We start from the raw sequence: 23,990 nt of genomic DNA, 5'->3' as shown, positions 1-23,990 counted from the left end.
GGGGAATAGAGCAGGCAGACTGATGATATACACTGCTGAGAGGAGCAGCGGGCACTGCAGGAGAGGTCTGCGTGCCATGTGGGACCCTCGCTGGTGGCCGGGGATCAAACCGGTGCTCAGAGGTTGTAGGCAGCTTTGCAGCCCAGCGCTCAACTGCTGTGCCACCAGGGGAGGCCCCCAATACAATTTTTAAGGAAAGGTACTCACCCTAGGGTCTGTGCACTTTATTACTCAGGCAATTTATTAAGCATGTAATTTTAAGGAGGGAATGTGGGGCCAAGGGGGAAGAGCAGTTGAAAGGGGAAACAAGGATTGAGGGATGAGGCAGTTGGAGGGGGAAATGTGGACTCTGGTGTAGGGGCAGTCAGAGGGGGTAGCGTGGACTCTGAGGTATGGGCAGTCAGAGGGGGAAATGCGGACTGTGGGGTAGGGGCAGTTGGAGGGGGAAACACAGGTGCAGAGAGAGCTGCATTAGGAGGAAACACACTTGGAGGAGGAAACATGCATATTGGCTCTTCCTCTTCTACTGATTCAAAAGTCTGCTCTTGTTCGTTAGGTTCATGTTTCTCAGGCTCAAAAGATAAGGTTTGTCCCCCATCCTTCATTTCATGAGCACCCCCCTTATCAGGGGAAGGGATTTCTTCCTTCTCTTTCATTTCGCAAGTGTCCTTTTCCTCGAGTAGAGGGGTTCTCCTCTCTTTCTTCAGGTAAGTGGTAGCCCTCTCCTCAGGTGGAGGGATTTTCTCCTCTTTCTTCAAATCAGTAGTTGCTCTCTCCACATGAAGAGACTTATTAAATGTTTGATCCTAAAAAGGTTTGGCAAAGATGTGAGGAAACAAAGTGTCTAGTGAGAGTTTACAACTGGTGCAACCTCTTGGCAATTTAAGGAGATCTATTAATATGCATGTACCCATCAGCCAGCACTTCCATGTCTAGCTGTCTACCTTTTTCCCCCCCAAGATTTTATATATATATATTTTATATTATATATATAAATACATATATGTCTTACAACATTGTTCATTTTTGTATAATGTTTGATTTCTCCTCTCAGGTGTAGTCTCCATAAAATTCTCAACCCCAAGTAACATGTGATCCATCACCATAGTCTCTTGTGCTCTTCCCTCCTGTTTTAATCCCTCTCCCTCCCCTATGCCTGCTGAATATCTCCAATTAATGGTAGCCTGCTAGTGTTGTCTTTTTTTTTTTTCCCTGATCCCTTACTTGGTTCCCCTGTAGTCCTCCTGTAAGTGAAACCATCTGATATTTCTTTTTCCTTCTGACTTATTTCACTGAGCATAATCCCTTCCAGCTCCATCCCTGTTGCTGCAAAAGGCGTGTCTTTTTTGATTGCTATACATACACACACATCTTTTTGATCCAGTCATCTATTTTTGGGCATTTAGGTTGTTTCCATATCTTAGTTATAATAGTGCTGCAGTATATATAGGAGTGCAAGTTTCCTTTCAAATTAATGTTTATATGTCCTTTGGGTGAATTCCTAGCAGTGGAATTGCGGGGTCATAAGGTAACTCCATTTTTAGTAATTTGAGGACCCTCCACACAGCTTTCCAGAGTTGTTGGACCAGTTTGCATTCCCACCATCTAGCTGTCTCCCTTAAAGAACCACTCTCCCGATATCTGTAGCAGCGCTGTGTACAACAGTAAAGAGGAGCATAAACTCATAGGACCTGCACGTTAGTGGTTTTAAAGGTTGACTGGGGAACAAGGACGGAATCTACCACACTCCAGCTGCTCATGGATAAGGAATGAGAGGAAAGTTTGCTAATCTGAGTATTGTAAAAACCCAGACCACAGGCTGCAAAAGACTTGGAGCTTGCCCCAGCCAGATCCAAGGACTCCAGATACCACCACTCTTGAACCAGGCATTTAAGTTGTATAGACCTTAGTACCCACCATCTAAGCACCTTTAAAACCTCTGTGCTTTTCCCAGGGAAGACTACCTGTCCTCTCCTCTTTCCACTTTGAATGGATGTGTTCGTATCTGCCTCCCATAGAAGGTGACATCAGTTGCAGCCTATTTGGTGATGGAAACAGTTGCCTTCCTTGGTTCCCTCCACTCTCCTCTCTATTCCCAGAAGCTGCCACAGAGGAATTCAAGGCTTACTTCAGAAGAAGAAAAATGAGTAAATGTCTCATTAGCCTGATTGTCTTCACCCTTTAAAAAAAAGGGACCTCCCTGACCTTACCTCCATGTTGTTCAAGTCTCCGGTGTTGAAGAGGTAAAAAGCAGTTCAGACAGGGCTGAGTCAAGACTTAGACCATAGCAACTTGAACTTATATCCAGCTACATGAACACACCTTTCGGAGATCAGATCATCCCCTTTCACTTGTCAGTCCCAGGAAGACCAATCCCTTCTGAAGCCAAGATGATGATATACATGCCTTGGGGCTGTAAAGTCATTCTAAGGGTTACGGATTTGTGCTGTCCTTGTCTTCCTTGCAAAAGATCAAGTTGTCAATTTAAATCCTTCCTATCTCGGGCCTCCCCGGTGGCGCAGCGGTTGAGCGCTGGGTTGCGAAGCTGCCTGCAGCCTCTGCGGCGCCGGTTCGATCCCCGGCTGCTCCCCGGCCACCTGAGGAGGGTCCCACATGGCGCGCAGACCTCTCCTGCCGCCCGCTGCTCCCCTCAGCAGTGTACTTCGGTCCTTCTGCCTGCTCTGTTCCCCGCTCTGGCTCTGGTGAATTCTCTCACCCTCTCGCGCTTCTGACTGTACCCCGTGCACGTGTAAACAGAACAAAAAAAAACAAAACAAATAAATAAAGAAATAAACATGCCTCTATAAAAAAAAAGTTATAAAAAAAAAATAAAATAAAATAAAAAAATAAATCCTTCCTATCTCCCATCCAGCCTCTTGGTTACCATCCTACAAAATAGACAGGAGCCTGGAGAGCTCCACGGAGGCTATGTGGGTCCTAGTACTTATTATTATCAGTGATGGCAAGACCCTTTTTAGTTCAGGATTAGAAGTGAACACAAGACCTTCAGGTTTTGGAGAAAGGTGAGTTTTTCAGTAAAATGGTGCTGCTGAAGTGTTTTGTTTTGTTTTTATATATTTTCTAGCTTGATGCAAAATTTTATTGTACCCAAACAAAAATATGATTTTCTTTTCCTAATTTATATGACTTGTTTCATGGACTCCAGAAAGTATATTCACCTTCTAAAAGTTAAAGGCATTCCTCCTAGAACATTCACCCTAAGTCCTCTTCTTGCAGTGCCCTGAGGTGGAAGAGGAGTTTCCCCACGTGTTGTCCAGCATGTGCCAGATGAGCTCCTGCGCTAGCTGTAGCTGCTTGCTCAGTGATTTCCCCCCGCCTTGCTTCCCCACCCCATGTCTAAACCATGCTTAATCTTATTCAATGTAAGACAAATTACCTGGTTGTGAGAATCCAAGACAAGTGTATACCCTCAAGACAGGCAGTTTGCTCTATGCCACATACAATTAGGAGTGTAGGATTTAGAGTGAAATGGCTTGGATTTGAATCCAGGCTTCACACTTATCACCTGACCTTGGGAAAGCTACTTAACCTCTCAGTTCCAGTTCCTCTGTCTACAATATAGGAATAACAATGCTACCTACCTCTTTAGGGACATGGAAGAGTGCTCAGCATAAAATTAGTGCTCAGTTTATTGTAGTCATGGTGTTTCTAGATGTTGAAGAAACAAGCAAGTGAAAACAGGAGAAGGCTGCCATCAAGTCTTGGCATTGGAAGGTACTTTAGAAAATACAAGAGTTTGCTGACCTTCTTCAGTCCCATGGTGGATATCTGTTTCATGGTCAGCTGACAGTACATGGTCAAATTCCCACCAAGCATTGGAATCCTCTTCACCATATCCCAAATGGGTAAATTGTTGAACCTCTATTTAAATGCTTGTTTGGGGGATCTCAAGTCCTACCAAGCTATGCCATTCTGTTCTGGAACTGCCTGCTTCAACTTTTTTTTCCTCATTCAAAGGACCCAAAATCAATCACCTTGTAACCTTCAAGGGTCTCACTCTTTTTGGTAAAAATTCACAAAACTGAGTCCCCTAATTCCTATTACTTAGGCAGGTTTTAAATTCACTCATTTGCTCATAAATACTCATTCAGCAATTGTTATGCTCACATGAACACTGAGAAGCTGTCCTCATCCTCATGAATGCCTCAGCTGGATGGGAAAGTCAATAATCACACAAATAGGTATCATCATAATATGTGAGAAATACTTTGAGAGTGTTATGGAAAGGAAAACAGGAGGAATTAATTTAAACACAGGTAGCCAAAGAAGGCTTATTTTATAAGAGAAGTGACTTTGAGATCACACCAGGTCTACTTTAGTGGGGGCGGGGAGGGTATTCCAGTCTGAGAACTGTGGAATGTAGAGTGTGGATTAGACTGGAGGCTAGAGGTGGGTCTTTGTGTGGACAGTTAGGAATTGTATTCTACTACTGAGAGACCACTCAATGGATTTAAGCAAGGGAGTGCCATTATCCATTTATATTCAAAAAGATAACTGACAATTGTCTGGGTGAGAGATTGGAAAGGGATGAGTGGCGATTCCTTATCCAAGGTTTTCCTTTTCTACAGTTTCCACTGACTTGAAATCAACAGAGGTCACCACAGAGTTGAGAAGTAGTAAACAGATTTAAGACTTGAATTCAGAGGACTTGGAGGGGAATTATAAATGGCAGGTGACAGCAAGAGATATCAGATTGATATTCAGAAAATAAGCAACTTTATAGGTCGCACTCTAACATCCTTGCCAGTCCTTGGACAGCAGACAAGTATTTCAGTGTTACACTTAGGGTTTCTAACTAGGCAGAGAAGGTGCAAGCTAATAAGATGAGGAAACCTAAAGGAAAGGTGAATTGAAGGGACTGAGTTGTTGGGTCAAGAGTTTGGGTTTGGTTGTGTTAGCAAGCCTTTGAGATAATAAAATAAAATTAAGTTTGTGATTCAGTATAGCAGGCCAAGTTGGGAACTGTCAGCATATTGTTGACTCTGAAAGCTATAGGAATATATGTGGTGTCGCCTACTGGACCTGAATGTGCAAGTTCGAAGTGGACCCAGAACCAAGCCACGAGGGATGACTAGAATAGCAAAATGATGGAAACATGGGCCACAGCAGCAGAAGGATGGCCAGAGATTGTTGTCATGGAAGTTTGGGCCAGGGGATGGGACAGAAGCTGGAAGGAAGTGGGTTTATGAAGATGGTGTAGTTAAAGAATAAGTGGGATTACAGAGGTCGCATACAAAGACAACTGCACGTTTGTGGAGGATAACCAAAAGAACTGGTGGTGTAAGTGGACGGGAGTATCTTTCATTTTTCCTTGTCTCTTATCTTAGATATTTCCCCAGTTTGTTCATTTTTTATATGATGATATTTCCAGAAGATCTTATACATTGCACATGGCAGTGTTTTCTCCCAGATTACAATGTTTCATCCAAAATGTGTTCTAACCCAGCTGGGCCAGCCTATTGTTTTTGTTGTTCTAAATGCACTATTGAAAGATGCAACTAAGTTTACAGGTTTGGGCAGCTGTGCCCTCTTTAGCTTATCCTGAAACTGCAGTCAAGTCAAGCTAAGTGCCTTCACTCTGCACTTGTACATCAAATACTATGACCTAGGAGAACTGTGGGTCAGAAACAGTAGCCCAGGAGCACTTGAGAATAACTTGGAGAATAACATCTGGTAATAGGATGAGCAGACAAGGCAGGCTTTATGCTTCCCAGTTAACAGATGAGGTAGCGGAAACTCAAGTACAGCATGATTTAAGTGGTAGAAACTGAACTATAGAACTCTACCGCAGGTCCCAGTATGGACCGTCAGAGCTTATCCTATTTCTTTAAAACTTTAGAATATTTTCTTGCAGAATATAAATGCAAAGTCAGTGTCTAGATGTCATTATTTTGTTACACTTTTATTTATTGCCATCTAAAAGGAAAATCATAGGGAGTCAGGGATATTCTTTCATTCACCAAATATTTATGGAAGACTTTTCCTATATGCCAGGCACTGTCCATACATAATGGGGATACTGTAGTAAACAAAATAAGCTTCCTGGTGGTGGCAAGGAGGAGACATAAAGCAGGGAGGAAGGTATGAAATGTTGGGCCAAGCTATGGGGGTGGAAATTTTGGTTAGAGCAGTCAGGGAAGTGACTATAGAATGAAGACCTAAGGGACATAAAGGCACTATCCATGCAGATGCTGAAGGTAGAAGGCACAGCAATTGCAAAGTGGTGAGGTGAGAATATATCTGGCAGGTGAGAGGAACCTCGATGGGGCTGCATGGCTAGAACAGAGTGAACACAGAGGAGAATGTCAGGAGAAGGGCAGGTCTTCTACACGTGATTGTGTGGGTCACAGTAAGGACTTCTGCTTGTGATCCAAGGGAATCAGATTCCCTTTGGATGATTTTAAGCAGAGGAATAAAATAACCTGCTGTATTTTAACAGGGCTATTCTGGTTACTATGGGGTAAATGGGGTAGGGGTTGAAACAGGGAGGCCTGTGCAGAGGCTATTGTAAAAAATCCAGACAAGAATGATTTTGGGGCCTCCTCTGGTGGCGCAGTGGTTGAGTGCTAGGCTGGGAAGCTGCCCGCAGCCTCTGCAGCGCCAGTTCCATCCCTGGCCGCCAGCGATGGTCCCACATGGTGCAAAGACCTCTCCTGTCTCGCCCACTGCTCCCCTCAGCAGTGTATTTCATCAGTCTGCCTGTTCTGTTCCCCACTCTGGCTCTGGTGAATTCTCTCACGCTCCTGCGCTTCTGACTATACCCAGTGCTTGTATAAATAAATAAATAAATAAATAAATAAATAAATAAATAAATAAATAAATCATTTTTAAAAATTTTTTTAAAAATTATTTTGTAAAAGGACCAATAGAATTTTATGAGGATTGATGTGGGTTGTAAGGGAAGTAGTCAAGATGACTCCAAGGTATTTGCTGAAACTAGGAGGATAAAGTTGTAATTACCTGAGATAAAGAAGGCAATAGGAGCAAAGGTGGAGGGGGAAAAGGGGGGGGGGGGTCTTAGTGTTTGACATGTTGGGTTTGAGGTATCCACTAGACATCCCCCAGAGATGTCAAAGTTGATGATTGGATATACCAGGTGGTCCTGGAGATACAGATTAAGAAATTATCACTACATAAGTAGATTTAAATTGTTGAGATAATTAAAGGAATACTCTAGATGGAAAGGATAAAAAGCTCAGGGACTGAACCCTGTGGCACTTTGATAAAGTTTTAGGAGATAAGAAGATATGGCCAGAAGGCAGAAAGGAAACTAGTAAAGATGGTGTCTTAGAAGCTAAGCAAAAAAATAATTAAAGACAGAATAATCCATTGTATCAAATGGTGCCAAAAGGTTGAATTAAATGAAGACTAAGAACTGAGCATGGATAGAGCATGATTTTGCTAATTGTCTCTGACTCAGCATGGATTTTCTTGCTTTAATTTCTCCCCAGGTTGTAGCGGATACCAATATAAGTGCTATAGCAACTCAGCTTGAAAATATGTCCACAGGCCACCACCTTGGTTCACCCACTGCTGACCACCCTCCAGAAGATACTGAGTGAGTATTCTAGTTGCACAGTGGCTCTTACATAAGGGGCAGGGCTCAGTGAGACCTTTTCAAGATTCTAGAGCACTCTGTAAAGGAGAGGAAGGAAAGAACACATTACCTACCCTGTTTCCTAGAGGATCTCCAAGAAGGCACCAGTGTTTCCTCATTTCTCCCCAAGTTTTGTTCCACGGCATGAGTCCTTAACAGGGCCTGCACACACTGCATCTGGTCACTCTAGCACAGTGCCTGCTCCTTTTTCAAGACAGCCCAGATTGACAGGATGCATCATGCTTGATATGCAAGGAACATGTGTCCTCAGTTTTCTAAGCTAAAAGCTTGTTCTGGGATTAAATTCTGTTGTTACACTTTCTGATGTTCTCCATTAGCCAGTCATTGCAGTGAAAGTTGCTCCTTAAAGTGTTGTTTCTCAAATAGAATGTGCATAAGAATAGCTGAAGAGCATATTTGAAAGTGCTGTTTTCTCTGGCCCCATCCTCAGAGAATATGATAGGTCTGCATGGGATTCCCCACAGTGATTCTACTGCAGAGATTCTGCCACATTTTGAGAAGTGTTGCATAAAGCTACTCCCTCTCGTACCACCAGTGCCTGGTCACTAGTAGGTGCTCAATAAATTTTGTTAACTAATCTGAATGGTTGATTGGAAGCTCTGATGATCATAGCCACTGACAATTTTTTCTTACTAGGTCATTAAGTGAGATCTTTGAGTTTGTTTTTCTTGAGGAAAGAATATTAAACTAACTAAGCTCATCGTATTTTTTCCCATCATGAAAGTAATAAACACAAGCCAAAAAGTCTAACATTTTCAAATTACAGCGGCCCTTTCCTTAAAAAAATAAATCAGGATCCTCAGGAAGAGGATTGTACCTTTAGCATCCTTTGATGAGCCTGTAGAGATACAGAGATGCCTTTGTCATCGTAGTTCATTTGCTGTGCTTCCACAGCTCCTGGAAAGTTGGGAGTGATTAGCATAAAGGAATTTTAAAATCACTTATAACCATGGTTAATGTTTGGAGATTGTTTTTCCTAGTCTTCTATATAAAAGTATATTGAATAAGGTGAGTGGAGACGAACTCCGTTTGATGTTGCCAGTTGAGGAATAGGGCATCATTCCTCCCTCTCCCCCTGAGAAAGGGTCTCCTACTGTGAATTGGCAAAATTATGAAGGTCTCTGAGGATCTGGTGGCCGCTAGGGGCTTGCTGTCAAAGTGCCTGGACATCAAGATTCCCCTTTCAATACCCTTGGAAATGGGGTCTGTGTTTGAAAAGGAAACATGAATCAAGTTCATGTGCAGCCAGTTTGCCATTGTTGAGATATAAGTAAAGCTAAAGTGGTGAAAGATAGAGCCTTATTCATGACACCGTTGCCTTTCAACCATCGTAGTTTTTTCAACAGATATTTATTGAGCACCTTCCTAAGGCCAGACCCTTCACAAGTGCTGGGTCCCAAGGATTCAAACTTAAGAAACATAGGTGAAGGCATTGCCACGGACCTCAGGGAATTGTAAAAACAGACTCCTAAACTCATGATTATAAAAGAGTTGACAAGTCTAGAAAAGCTGAGTTCCATGAGAGGATTATGGAACCCGTGAAAACAAGGAAGAGGAACACAACCCGGTTAGGGAGCTTCCTTACTCTTAGGTGTAAATGAATGACAATAAGCAGGAGTGGCATTCAAAACAGTTTCAAGTTTATGGCAGAGTCACTCAGCAATTTCTATGGCTACCTGTTGTAAACAACCCGTCAGGACATCAACAAGCAGCTGGTATTCATATGAACCAGCTGAAAATCAACCCTACAGTAAGCGAGGTGAAATTGAGGAGGGGGAGAGGAAAGACTGTTCTAGTCATACAGAAGAGCACATTAGAGGTTGCTTATATCCTGGTTTTGCAAATTCTTTGAAACACATCCATGAGTTTCTGTCAGATGGCTGTGCCTCTCGGGCACGCATGCGGCCATCCAGCCAGTAACGCTGCCAGCGCTCAAAGGTGAACCCCCTGCAGACACGACACTGGGTCTGCTGTACCAGGGTTCCCCTGGTTTTTACCGTTTGGACAAAGATATTTGGAAGTAAAAACATTGGCATTAGCTACATTTAGATTAAACTGCCTGAGCCCATGTAGGTAATTTAATTTTTAACCATGTGTTTCTGGGAGAAGACTTCCACACTGGACGAAGCTTTGAAAATCCAAATTGTACAATTGAAACAAATTATCTTTACCTATGTGCTGCCCCTTGGTTTCTCTCCCTTCCCGGATTTCTGGATTTCAGTTCTCACGTACACGGTCATGATCCTGAGTTTGTGACAAGCACCATGCATAGTGCTGAAAAGACTGAGAAGACTAAGAGTTGAGTTCTGGTAGAGAGTCTGGCAGAGCAGAAAGGGGATTAAGTAGACACAGTACAGTACAGCAAGGGTCATAATGGAAATGTGTGCCATATGCACAGGGAACACAGAAGGAGGTGGCTGACTCTCCCTAGAGAGTCGGGAAGACATCACCCTACAGGGGTTTGGAAGGATGAGGTAGAAAGGTGGAGCAGGTGTGGTGAGGACATGCAGGGAAAGGCAGCAGTTGGCTGGGCTATCAGGCAGCCGTCACCTACTGAACAGAAGTCCACCTGCTGGCTGGTGATCTAGCACCCCCAGGTGAGACCCACCTCTCTTTTCCGTGCCAATTCTTCAAGGGTGGAAATAGAGTTTCATTGAGTTTTAAACAGTAAGTTTACAGATTAAAACTAAGCATGGAGAAGGGTGCTTTGACACTTTCAGAATCATGACTTTATTTTTAATTAGAACAGTGGAGTTTATGAAAGAGAAACTTCTAAAACATCAAGAATATTGCTCATTCATTGGTATGATATGAGAAACTTCAAAATAAATGTCTTAATTGCTCTCTGAGAGTTGGATTTGATTAACTGAATTTCATAGTTTCGCAGTGTGAAAGTCTCTCTGAAATCTGTGTTCTTCCATTAAAATGCAATTCCCTCTTGATATCTATTCCTGAATTAAACAGCGTGCATTGTGTTTTCAGAACACCTCCACCTAAGATTATTACTTTGGAGAAAGGCTCTGAAGGATTGGGGTTTAGTATTGTAGGGGGTTTTGGAAGTCCCCATGGAGACCTGCCAATTTATGTCAAGACTATATTTGCAAAGGTATTTTTTTCCTTTTTTACTGTATTTTTTTTAACCTAGGTGAGATTTTTTTTTTTAAGTGCTTTGCTTTGCTTTACTTTGGGTATTCCTGGATGTGTGCTTGCGTGCCTGTTTCATTTGAATCTGTAGGAAATTTCCACACCAAGCTATCAAAGAAGAGTTCTTTTATGATACTAGAGTCACAAGAAGTCTAACTTTCTTTCAACTCAATTATAATAGAGGATAATGAAAGATTTTAAAGAGTATCTTCTTTCAACACAACAGTGTAAGGAGCAGCGCCGCACTCTTTGGAAGCTGTGGCATAGAGCATTGCACAAGCCTTGGGCCAGTGCAGCCTGATGACCGCCTAGTTGCTGCCCACCATGGAAACCTCAGGGCAAAGTTAGTTTAAGGTGTTTTCTCTCTTCCGTTGTTCTCCCAAGGGAAGAATCAGTCCCATAGACTAGACTAAGACCGGATACAAATATACTTTCAGGATTAGATATTCCAAATATATCCAATATATCTACTTTTTTTTTTTTTAAAGATTTATTTATTTATTTATATAAGCACTGGGTACAGTCAGAAGCACGGGAGGGTGAGAGAATTCCCAGAGCCAGAGCAGGAAACAGAACAGACAGACTGACGAAGTACACTGCTGAGGGGAGCAGTGGGCGGCCGGAGAGGTCTGCGTGCCCTTTGGGACCCTCACCCGGCAACTGGGGATCGAACTGGCACTGCAGAGGCTGTGGGAAGCTTCGCAACCCAGAGCTCAACCACTGCGCCACCGGGGAGGCCCCAATATATCTACTTTTAAATACAAAGGATTTAATTCCTTCCAAATTATGAAGATCTCTGAAATGCACTTAATATTACTATTGCAACTTTAATCTTCATTGGTTTTTACCATAGTCATTTGTTAATTAATTGATCCAGTTGCCTCCTAGTGCTTAATTTCCCTAAGGAAATAGAGATCTTCAAAACAAGTAATATGATAGGTTTAACTCTCTTTAAAAAACTATGCTATACACTAAATGCATCTACACTTTGGCTTGTACATATCTTATCACCTGTTAATTAGGCCTAAACATTGACTGGACATAATCCTTAATTCATTTGGCATTTGCCTTTGGAGCACATTAGGCAGAGGCAGGTCTCCCCACCCATTTCCATCTTTCTAGCATGTGTATTGTGAAGGCATGTTATTCCCAAACACATATCTGCTGGTCAGGTGAGGGCAAAAGGAGAGGGGAAGGCAGATCAGAAACATTCTGGGTAACTGTCCTGCCCGGTCTAATCATGCCCCAGGTAAACAAACCACCTTTTCTTAAGGCAAGTTGTTGTGATTATCATGTTGGGAGGACGTTATTATACTTTGCTTTACAAAGAGGCCGCTATGTACATAAGGATAACGGAAAGGTTGTAAATTTGGCCCCACATTTTAGCAAGTCCAGCCAGCTGACCTTTGCCTTCATAAATTCCCTCCAGAATGCTTGTCATCACCAGCTCACTTCATAATTGTGGGAAGATCAGCTGCTTCCAGAGAGAGAACTGATTGACCCGAGACCCAGAGTTGTCCAGGCGCAATGCTCTGTCTACACCCTCACATGGACTGGTGGGACCAGAGCCAAGCACCTTTTGTTGTCAGGTCACCAGAACATAAAGCTGCAAGTGAAATGGCCATATGGTGCTTGTGGGGTTTTAAAAAGAAACCTGCACCAATCGCAGTGGACAAGGGTCATGAGAATAATGAATGCACGGCTGCTCACACAATGTGCATTTCAAGGGTCCTCACTGAAAGTGCTCATTTAGGAAGCACCTGTGGAAGTAGTAAAAAAAAAATGCTGAGTATCCTTGGTATTTTTTTTTTAAGGAATGAACCATTTTTTTTTAATGAAGCAACCTAAAAATTTTCAGTCCTGAATGAAAAAAAAAGAAAAAGGAGCCTCCTTGGTGGTGCAGGGGGTTAAGTCTCAGCACTATCAAGCTGTCAGCAGCCTATCAAACTACAGCACTAGTTTGATCCCCAGCCAGGGAGAAACCCACATGGCACAACAGACCTCTCCTATCTCACCCTCTGCTCCCCTCAGCAGTGAATTTCTGTAGATCCTCCTGTTCTGTTCCCCGCTCTGTTTCTGGTGAATCCTCTCATTCCCCCCACACACAACCTGCACCTCTGGCCAACACCCCAGTTCTTATATGCATAAATAAATAAAAATAAATCTTTTTTTAAAAAAAAGAAAGAAAAAGGAAGAATTCAAAAGCCTTGCTAGTGGTCTACTTAGCTCAATAAAAGAATATGCCCATGTAGATTATTATTTTTTAGAGTATCCCAGATAATTTATTATAATCAGATTTAGTTTGATGACTTTTTCTCTCTCTTTGTTAGAGTAAGCCAATAAATAATTTTTAAGTTTTCTATAGAGAATCAATAAACCAAAAACTAGCAAAGGAGATTTCCTTTCCTTGATGGTGAAAAAAATCAAGTCTTTCTAAAACAAATCTTGACACTAAGCTAAACATTTCTCCCTTAAGAATGTTGAAGATTCAGGAACTATAAATGTATGTCTTCCATGGATTTAACTTTGAATATAAATTCTTAAAATCATTTGTCTTTCCAGGTTGCTGGATCTCAGATGTCCACAGGATGTGGATTTTTGTGCAACCTCCTTGGTGTCATAAAAGTTTTACTTTTGCTTAACTCAGACATTAATTTTTCCCATCAAGGTTTTATTCCCCCCTCCAGAAATAGGAAGCTTCCAGACACTTAGGGTGTGTCAAGTCTGCCAGACTTAGTCAGTCTACTGACAGGCTTCCGGGACCTTCTGTTTTCTTTCAGGTGTTTGGTTGGAAACCTCGGGGTCAAAGTCAAACCCTCCAGTAGCCAGATTCTACCATAAGCCAACAAGAGCTTGAACTAAAGTGTTCACCATCCCTGAAAACTTAGAGAGCAGTTGTCCAGAGCCTCTGAAATCTGAGAGCATGAGTTCTATCATCACTAGAGTTTCGCTTTATTATACCGCCACATTATTCAGTAAATGCCATGTGCCATATACCTAATCCTTAAAACAGTGGAAGGTAGCTAGTAGATGCCAATTTCACAGCATCTGGGAAGACTATACCTGACAAGTCAGGACAAATAGCAAATGGGTAGAACCATGTTTCCAAACTAGATGGAGGTCTATCTGTGAACCATTTATTTCTTCCTTCCCTTGATCATTCCACAGATGCCATATTGATAAAGTAGGAGAAGTAATACATCAGTAAGTAATGCTCAAGGAAGCCTGGCAATACCTGAAAACAGGTACAAGTACTAGAAAGAAAGATGAGAAATCATTTTCTGTATTAGTGAAAAATGAACTCTTGAAGCACTTCACATGCTTTTCAAAAAACTAATTATATGGATATTGGAAGTTTACTGAAGCCCTTAAATATTAGCATGTAAAATTTAATAAAATCAAGTTAGCCAAGTAATTCTGATTTTATCCCTTTGAATTACTTGTTTAATCCTATCTTTACTTTAGTACAGTTGATACATTCCTTTCTTAAAAAAATAAAAAGAATTTGAGTGAAGTTGCAAGTCATTTAATTTTAGTATTCCCCACCCCAGTACAGACATGGTTTTGAATATTCTTTATTGCACTTTTATACAGAAATTCCACCCTTTCAAACCCCGAAGCTCTAGATAATTCAACCACCACCTCAGGGCCTCTGTGCTGCTGCTGGGGTACACAGAACTGTGGATGTTGGCCACTCTTAGGTCAGCTTCCGACTAGGTCAGTCAGGGGCAAGTGCCTGTAGGCATTACTTTCCCCAGTAATTTAGCATCATTTAGAGAACTCTTCTGGAACTAAATTTTCAAGGGATTTTCACAGTTACCCCAGTAGTCAGGGAAAGCCCCCTGTAAGCCACTTTCTAGGTCTTGTTCTTCCTTGCCTGCCCGGATATATTTTATGGCATTTTTAGATACTCAGTTTTAGAATTTTAAAAAACCTCATTTCATTTGCTTTGTGCCATTTTGAGGAGCCATGCATGACTGAGGATATGATAAAAGTAGTCATTTAGGGAGGAAAAAATTAGTCATTTAGAAGCCTGATTAGATGACAAAGATGAAGCCGAAGCTTTTGAATATATTGCAGAATTTTAGAGATGCTCCTTTCTCTGTATTTATGTATAGAGTAACTGTATTGAGATATAAGTCACTTACTATACAAGTCACCCATTTAGAAGCTACCACTTATTTTTGACAAATCACCATCATCTGATAGCTTAATAATGTAGTGGGAGCCCTATAAATATTGGCAATAAGACTAACACCAGATTCAGTTCTGCCTTTGATCGCATAGTACCTATTCATGAATATAACATGATATGACATTCAGATTTCATTCAGTACTGAATATTGAAATAAGGTCTACTTGTCGTACATTTCTGCTAGTATGTTATTTAAACAATTCTTAATCAGTTGCTATTCAACAATTATTCAAATAGCATATCCTTTTTTTTAAAAGTGTCTTAATTTCAAACATCACCTAGAAATAACTTTAATTGGTAGTTTTAAAGTGACTCAGTATACATACCGGATGCAAGTTAGAGGTTTTAATATTATTTGAATGGAAATTGTGTCACCCTGGCTTAAATTGAAATGTTTCCTGTTTGTAGGGAGCAGCTGCAGACGACGGCCGACTGAAGCGAGGTGATCAGATTTTAGCTGTTAATGGCGAGACTCTGGAAGGTGTTACTCATGACCAAGCTGTGGCCATTCTAAAACGCCAGAGGGGGACTGTAATCCTAACTGTGCTGTCGTGAGGCCTGGGTCCTGATCACAAGATAGATATTATTGTAGAATATCAGTAGGAAGATGGAAGTTCTGAGTGAGGATGAAAAGCAACCTCAACTAAAATCCACCTTCATTCTTTGTACCCCACGGCCTCTGCTCAGGAGAGGTGACTGGAGTTTCATGTAAATTTTCCAACTCAGCTGCCACCTTCCTAATGTTTCCCTGCTTCTGTCACTTCCTAGTGAGGTTAATTACTAAAACTTGAATGAATCTTACATATTTTGCATTTACCATCGCTGCTTTTCAATTAGACATAACTGGTTTTGATTACCTTAGCTGAAACTGGAATTAGCAACTTCCCATTCCTTTTGCCCTTCTCTCCCCATCGCTACTTATCCAGAGGCTTGCCCAGCAATCTCAGATCCTATCCAATGAACAGAAACAAATGCTAAGCAACTTGTCATTGCACTCATGATTTACTTATGCTAATTCTCTTCAAGTACACCCAAAAACATTAGCAGTGTAATTAACTTACCAGTGATCCCCATGATGAAATACCCAATTCTCCCTTGGGAAATTACTCTGCTCTCTTCTGTATGACGTATAGTCAAATAAGTCTCAAATTCATTTCTCTGGGTGGATCTTTATAAGTTAGTCATTGGTGACTATGATGAGTCAATTTGAAGACTGTAATCTAAAACTTCTGCAATGCTTTATTGTTTTCTTAGCTACATGAATGCAAATACCACTAAGCTAATGGACCTTATTCACAACAGGAACGATTAGCATCCGTGAATTCTAGCAATGCTAAATTATGTTCAAGTCTGGAAAGTTTCACTGGCATCACAGCGAGTGAGCGTCATTCTTACCCATTAGTCTTCAAACAAAAAGTGGAAAGTGCAAAGGTCAGCAAGTTTTGCCTCAAGTCAGAAAGGTCTTGGGTGGCCTTGACCTTGTACAGAGTACAGTGACAAATTTGATTATCCTTCCCCTTGACTCCATACCAGTCAGTCTAGCAACGCAGACTTCAAGAATAATGCGTAGATGGGACAATATGCTGGGCCCAGGTCCCCAAGCAAATGACATGAGCCTAGAACCAGTGATGGGAACACTTGGCTAATGTTCCCCATGATCCGGGGAGCCTCCCTTGGGCTGCAGTTTTGCACAGTAACACAGCAGCTACTGCAGAAACTACTTCAAGACCTTTGCACTGGGTATTCTTATTCAGGGATTAGCAGGAAAAGGAGATCCTTATCAGTGAAATGTTACAAGTTCTCTAAATAAAATATGCCATGAAGAATGAGTACCAGGATTAGTAGTAGCAATAGTTTGGCATTACTTAACTGAAACACAATGCTGCAAATGGTTCACAAAAATCATCAAAATGTAATAGACTCTAACTTAAAATGTTATTTAATAAGTATAGGTTTTAATTCAGAATTATCTTTGAGTAGACGTAATCACAAAGTGCATTAACCCTTGTTGGAATATTTTGTGGCTATTCCAAAGTAAAGGGTGCCTAAATTTTCTGTTCAAACTGTCTTTCATGACTGGCATTAAGTTTTCTGAAATTAAACATGGCTTATGAAAATTTTAATATATCCAAGATAGGGAGTGTAGTTAGGATCTTGTCTGTCAGTACTTAAGAAGCTACCACGTTCAGAATGTTCTGTTCACTGTATCTGCAAGAACAACTCAGGCAGCCAAGAAGAAATGAAGCTCAAATAAAACTTGAAAATGCACCTTAAAATAATTATATATACTTTTGAAATGTGATTCTGCTTGATTTTGATGGACTGGCCATTAAATACACATTTTGAAATAATACATAGTTTTGGGGTTTCTTTACACATTATTCACTTAGGTCATGTTACTGAAAGCCCATTGATAATGAATTGTGATACATTGTACTTCATGCTGCAGCAAATTGACAAAACTAATGCATCTCATAAATGGGTTTATGTCTGTTTGCATGACTAATAATGAATAGTTGCCTTGCCGAGACATTTTGCATCAGAACTTACAAGCTAGGAGTACATAAAGATGGAAACTTGTAAGAGGAGTTCTTTTATAGCCTTACATATTGTGTTGGCCTCAACATTTGGACCATTTAAGTGTAGCAATAATATCACTCATTGAAGTTAACACGAGAGGGACGCAAACCAGGAAAAATTGCTAAATGTATGTGTGTTTCCTAAGGAGCAAATGGAGTCTCATTATAAATGAAAAGGATTAATATCTGATCTGATTTTGCTTCCTCCTCCAACATTTTGTTTCCTAATAGGAAAAAAAAAACTTTCACAAGCTTATCCAGTGTCCTGTTTAAACTTGGAACCCACTAATAGCTGTTTCAAGTATTAATCACCAACTGTGTGGTCAGGCCTTAGAATAGATGCTTTACAAAGAAGCCAGTCTAATAGTCTAGAGGGCAGGTCCTGGCATTACACTTCCTGAGGCTGAATCCTGACTTACTAGTCCTGACTTTCTAGACCCTTGCCAAGTTTTTTAATCAGCTGGGGAGTGGGATTGCCATCGAGTGCTATAGTGAGTAAAGTCAAAGCTGAGTCCTTAGTACTCTGCCTGGTTCACAGAAGCTCTGCATTATCATTAGCAATAAACTAATTATCCCATTTATAGATTTGGCCTGAAGCTAGGCATCGGTGCTGGTGACTCATGTCTTCAATAATGACCTAAAAAAAATATTTCTGAGGGTTATTAACTCTGAACTATTGCCCCAAATCAGGTAGCAAAGTGTGTGGCTGATAGCAATGATGTGGAGTGGAAGATCTAGAGCATGTACTGTGTCCAAGGCCCCAACTGAGCTGTAAGCAGGGTTATCAGCCATATCATAGAAATATGCTGGGGACAAAGACCTACCTGTTCAGGATTTCAGACTGTTATTTTATTACCCAGCATGCTCAGTCTCCTCCCATTTCACTCCCATCCACTGTCAAAGCCTCCTCCACCAGATGAGAACTTCGAAAGCAGACTAGATCAGCGATAGCCCGGTCTTGCCTTGGAAGACAGTCACCTTGCCTTTTCTTACACGTTGGATTTCAAACCTTATAGACAACTAAGAATTTTTAGCCCCAGTTTCTCCCCCAACTTTATATTTTATATTTGCCTATTAAAGCCAACAGAATAGACTTTTCAAACACCAAATTTTTAACTTGGTTTTATGTCAGCTTGGTGCAAATGTTAAGTTTTTGATAGGTTGACTTCAATCTTCTATATTAAAATATAGATTTTCTATATTTAAGTAAAGATGAAAAAAATGAACTGCCCCACACCAAAATAAATTGAAGAGTGTAAGAATAGTGCGTGTGTGTGTATGTGTCAAGGAATTTATTTAACCTTCACCTTCTAAGCATTTCCAGTCACTTTTAGCAAATAAACTGCTTTGGTCTTGGCTCCCTAAGATTTTGCTGTCAAGGACCGGGACCCATGCTGGGCAAAGTTATATCAGAGCAAAAACTTCTCTGATCCTCACTGACAATCAGATTTTTAGATAAGGTGGCAGCCTCGGTATTGGAGTCTGCCCTGCCCACCTGCTGGAGGAGCGGAGGGTAATCAAGAGGTCTGCTAAGTGCCCCACAAACTGGACCTGAGCATCTTGAGGCCCCACCCCTCCCCTTGGAACACGCATTCTACGTGCTTTCCCCAGCCGTAGATGGGAGCCAGCTTCTGTGGTGCTGAAACCATCTCAACAGTATACTAAACCCAGTAAGGCTTCTATAAAAGTTTGAGATTTTGGCAAGCAGGTGCAAAAAACCGCGTGTCTTGAGACCTGTGACCGCCCAAGACAACCTCACAGGTAAATTCCCATGCTCATTAAAATCGCCACCCACCAGTCTGGAAGGACCTGCCTCTTTCTTGGGGCTCTCCTTGCCCTCCCTGTCTCTGCATGGAAAAGATCTGTTCTGAGTACAGCTGGAAAGCTCCTAACGTTGCAACCCAACTCAGCCACACCATCACCCCCATTTCCAGTCACTTTCAGGTGGGAGTGAGTGGCCAGCTCTGTCACCTGGCTAGTTTGTAAGCAGAAGAGGCTTCAGTCAACCTGAGTAGGAATTCATCAATTTAGCAAACTATTGTAGAGAACCCACACATGGTTTCTAAATTAGCCCCCAATTTTTTAAGTTGCTAACAGCTTCACAGGGTACTTACAAGAGTAAAAAGTTGAAGTCTAGGGAACAAAAATAGACATATCTTTTGGATGGTAACAAAGGAGACCCGACCCATCGAGTGCCCGTGCACTTCTATGTTCTAGGATGAACTCTCAAGGCGGCCCTCCCTGGACACTCTTGGGGTCTCAGCATTCTTCTCAAGGTAGCCAAGTTGCAGACAGATGTGATGTCACTGGCCGCTGCTTGACTGGGCACATGCCCAGCTTCCTCCCCTGGGAGAGCAGAAGAAATGGTGTGAAGTTAAAGGGTACCAGTCACTTCCCCTCAGCTCCAGACCCCGGTTTCTTTTCTCCAGGAACTTTAGAATAGCTGAAAACAGACTCAGTGACACCCCCCCACATGCCCTAAAGAAAAGAATTTACCAATTTTAAAAGGTTAGGAGCAGAAATTTCCTATCTGACATTGTATCAATCACGATTCTCCAGAAAAACAGAACCGATAAGATCGTATGCCTAACGAGATTCATTATTATAAGGAACTGGCTGGTGCAGGAATGAGGGCTAGCAACTCCAAAATCTGCAACATGGCCTGCCAGGTTCACAACCCAGGGGAGCAAATGATGCAGGTGAAGTCCATGGAACATATACTGGAGAATTCCCCCTTGCTAGGGGAAGCTTGTCTTTGCTCTGTTAAGTCCTTCGATGAATTGGATGAGGCTGATCCACATGATAGAGGGCAATCTTACTCAGCGTCTACTGCTCTAAATGTAAATCTCATCCAAAAACAACTCCAAGCTGATCCGTAACATTAACCATCACAGATATGATGGGAATTGGAACCAAAACTGCTGTTGGGATGGCCTCTAAGGAAAGGCCAGGGTGAGCACAAGACTTCCCCACCCTGGTTCTCCCTTTTGCGGCCTCCTACGCCCTCTGGTGTCCACAGCTATAGTGCAGCCTCCTTCGTGGCCACCACCTCCCAGGACCCCCAGGAGCTCGCAGCTTGACCTCTCTTCTCTGCCGTCCCCACCCAGGGACCTCTAGTTATCTGTATATCTAATTAGGTGGTGGCTTCTTGGGGCATTCAGGGTAAAGTGCAAACGGCATGTTGTGAGGGGCACTTTGTAATTTAGGTTCCATCTACTCTCCAGCAGGCATTTTAACACTAGCACTAGCATCACCAAATACTTCCCAGGAAAAGTCTAGGTCTCTCCACCCTAGACCTTTGCACACTGTTCATTTGCATCTAGAACTATTCTGGCAGAGTCTTCAGCAGCATCACCTGGGAGAAATGCAGATGTCTGCTCTGCCCCAACTGAATCAGAATCTTGGGGCTGGGGGGTGGGGGTGGTAGGTGTAGGGTTGACAGGCTTGTGGCAGAGATCTGTGTTTTAACAGGCTTTCCAGTGAATTCTGATACACACAAGTTAGAGACCCGTGAGGCTAGAGGACCTTCTTCCCTTTTCCTTAGGGTCTGTGCATTTACTACTGTCGAGTTCTTTTGGGTAAATACCCCAGAGGCCTCTGATAGAGGCAGACAGGACACAGGCCTCGTCTCTCATTGCTTTGCTGCCTGAGGAATGTTACACTGAGACACAGACTGAGCAGCCACCTGTATAAACATTTGTTAGCAGGCAGGACAACACACAGCCCCCACCTGTTCAGAAAACTCCATGAGCTGCGCGCTCTTTTTAGGCCAAAGGCTCTTAACCTTGACTGTACATTAAATCACCTTGGGGATATTTTAAATGCCCAATGTCCAGGCTACACCTCAGGCCAATTATCAATAAATGGGAAGTAAGAGGAAGAAGGTGAGATCCAAGATATTTTTTAAAAGCTCCCCAGAAGATTCTGAAGGGCAGCCAGAGTGAAGAACGATTGTTAGGTCCTCCCACAAACACATGGCTTGAAAAGTTCCATTCCTGGACAATGGTAGTAACGTGGAGACTTTCTGTCCCAAACAGATAGATAACAATCCTGTCCTGAGGAGGATGGGGGTGAGGAGGGAGGCAAAGTGCAGCCGGGAGAGCTCCAGGCCCCTTGTTTAAGCCAGAGGGAACAGGGGGCCTCCCTGGTGGCACAGCGGTTGAGTGCCGCGCTGCGAAGCTGTCCGCAGCCTCTGCAGCGCTGGTTGGATCCCCAGCCGGCCAGGGAGATGCCCCATGGGGCAGCAGACCTTTCCTGCCTCGCCCGCTGCTCCCCTCAGCAGTGTCCTCCAGAGCTCCTCGCTCAGTCTGCCTGTTCTGCCCCCAGCTCTGGCTCTGATGAATTCTCTCACCCTCCCACGCTTCTGACCTGTACCCCAGTTCTTGCATAAAAAAACAATAAATCTTAAAAAAAAAAAAAAAAGCCAGAGGGAACGGGGTGCCTCTCCATCTTTCCTCCAACAATAACTCTTGAACACATTCATTTCACAAATTTTGAAAGTTAAATTTAAAAATACCCTTAAGATAGTTCATGTCCCCTCGAGTGTGACTTTAGATGATGATGGTTGAAGCCATTCTGGGAGTGTATGGTCGTCCCATTGCTAATTATCCATTCTGGACACCAATCCCTGATTAGGAGACATCTCCAGGGTTAGCTCAACAGCCCTGGGGTGTAGACTAAAGGGAGTTGATGGGCAAATCACACTTTGTCAGAGTATTACAGTATTGACAGAGATTATAGCGAAGTTGCCTTTTAAAAATGGTTTCTTCTGGGAAGTCTTCCCAGACGCCAGAGACTCCTGTACATAAATCACATTGGGCCACCCTGCATGTCCCTTATCAAATCAACACGATAATGGAGAAACTGGTATCTGTTAACCTGCCTCTTGTCCAAGCCAAATTCTGAATACCTTAAGGATCGAAACCGTGTCTTTTATGCTATTGCATCCCCAGGACATAACATAGTGCGGGGCACATAGTAAATGTTCACATGTTTGTTGAATTGAAATACCTGGTCAGGCACTGTGCCAGACACAATATTTTTTTAATCACTCCACAATTTACTTTGAGGTGCATTTTTTAAAAGATGGATTCATGGATTGATAGAACAAATATATGGATGTTTGTGTGACGAAACAAGCATTGCAAAATTTTAATGACAGGATGTAGATGGTGGATGTTCTCTATGACATTTTTCGATTTGCTGTATGTTTGAAATTTTGCGTAATAAAATATTGGGCAGGAACTCAACGACTGTTCATAGCAATCCAAGATAGGTTATCCTCCCCAGGGTTTCTAGAAGGGGAACTAAAGAACCAGGTATGTCAGGGCCTCCCTGGTGGCTCAGCGGTTGAGCGCTGGATGGCGAAGCTGCCCCTGGGTTGCGAAGCTGCCCGCGGCGCCTCTGCAGCGCCGGTTTGATCCCCACCTGCCCACGGGCAGAGGGTCCCACATGGCGCGCAGACCTCTCCTGCCGCCCGCTGCTCCCCTCAGCAGTGTGCTTCGGTCCTTCTGCCTGCTCTGCTCCCCGCTCTGGCTCTGGTGAATTCTCTCACCCTCACGCGCTTCTGACTGTACCCAGTGCATGTATAAATAAATAAAAAATAAATAAATAAATCTTAAAAAAAAAAAAAAAGAACGAGGTATGTCAGAAACCTGCTCAAGATCACGCGGCTGCAGAAGCAGGGCTGAAGCACACGGCCTCATCCAAGCCAGCCCATCCGCTCCAGGTGGATTTGCTCTCTGGTTGTCAGGCGGACCGCAGACCGCACGTCCAGCCCGGTTCTGTCCATGAACTAGACCGAAATCTTTTGTTTCCAGGACTGGGAAGCCGGAACACACTTGTTTGGAGCATTTGGTGGTGTTGAGGAGAAGGAGGCCGGCTATGACACCTCCTACCCGTCCGCTCCGTGGGTGACTGGACGCACCCCACCCCCCATGCTTCCTGACTGCCCCGGGGACGATTTCCCTCCCCGAAAACCCGCAGCCACAGCGCAGCCCGCAGGAAGCGACTGTGCGGACTGTAGGTGATCGCGTGACCAGACAAAGGCGCACCAATTAAATGAGGCTTAAGGGGGTCAAGGGTTTATTGGAAACGCCACTGTGACTCCTCTCTCAGGGCCTCTGCGTAGTATGACCGTAACGCAAACATAACTCCCTCCTTCACCCTCTTCCTCGATCGCTGTGAATCTGGTGACATATGAGGATTCTAAGTGGATTTCGACTGCGTTTGGTTTGCCACGTGCTGGTGAGGACAGGGCACGGGACTCTAGAAAGGCCCGTTTGATTCTCCTTCACCTGCAAAAGCTGGACAGGACACCGGTGCTCCGCGCCCCAGCGTACACACTCGCCCCAGCTTACACACGCCCCCGCTTGCACGCTCGCTTGCACACTCGCCCCTTCCGACCCGTCCGCTGGAGCCTGCGAGACCGAAG

The 23,990-nt window shown here is 43.0% G+C and overlaps 1 protein-coding gene across 6 annotated transcripts in view; it reads left to right on the top strand.

Annotated features, from left to right (window-relative positions):
* Positions 1-15,533, top strand: part of PATJ (PATJ crumbs cell polarity complex component) — a gene marked incomplete at both ends in the record, with an annotated part of 267,283 nt that extends 251,750 nt beyond the window's left edge. For 4 of the 6 annotated variants that reach the window (XM_084244370.1, XM_084244373.1, XM_084244369.1 and 1 more), the window contains 3 exons: positions 7,473-7,579; positions 10,622-10,745; positions 15,387-15,533. In XM_084244370.1, the coding sequence (XP_084100496.1) occupies positions 7,473-7,579; positions 10,622-10,745; positions 15,387-15,533 (378 nt within the window). Of the gene's footprint in view, positions 1-7,472; positions 7,580-10,603; positions 10,746-15,386 lie in introns of all 6 variants that reach the window. The other 2 variants (XM_084244372.1, XM_084244374.1) reach the window with 2 other exon arrangements.
* Between the last annotated feature and the right edge of the window lie 8,457 nt (positions 15,534-23,990).

Source organism: Talpa europaea (assembly GCF_964194135.1).
Source record: "Talpa europaea genome assembly, chromosome: 9".
NCBI lineage: Eukaryota > Metazoa > Chordata > Mammalia > Eulipotyphla > Talpidae > Talpa > Talpa europaea.
This window is presented reverse-complemented; position numbering and strand designations above follow the sequence as displayed.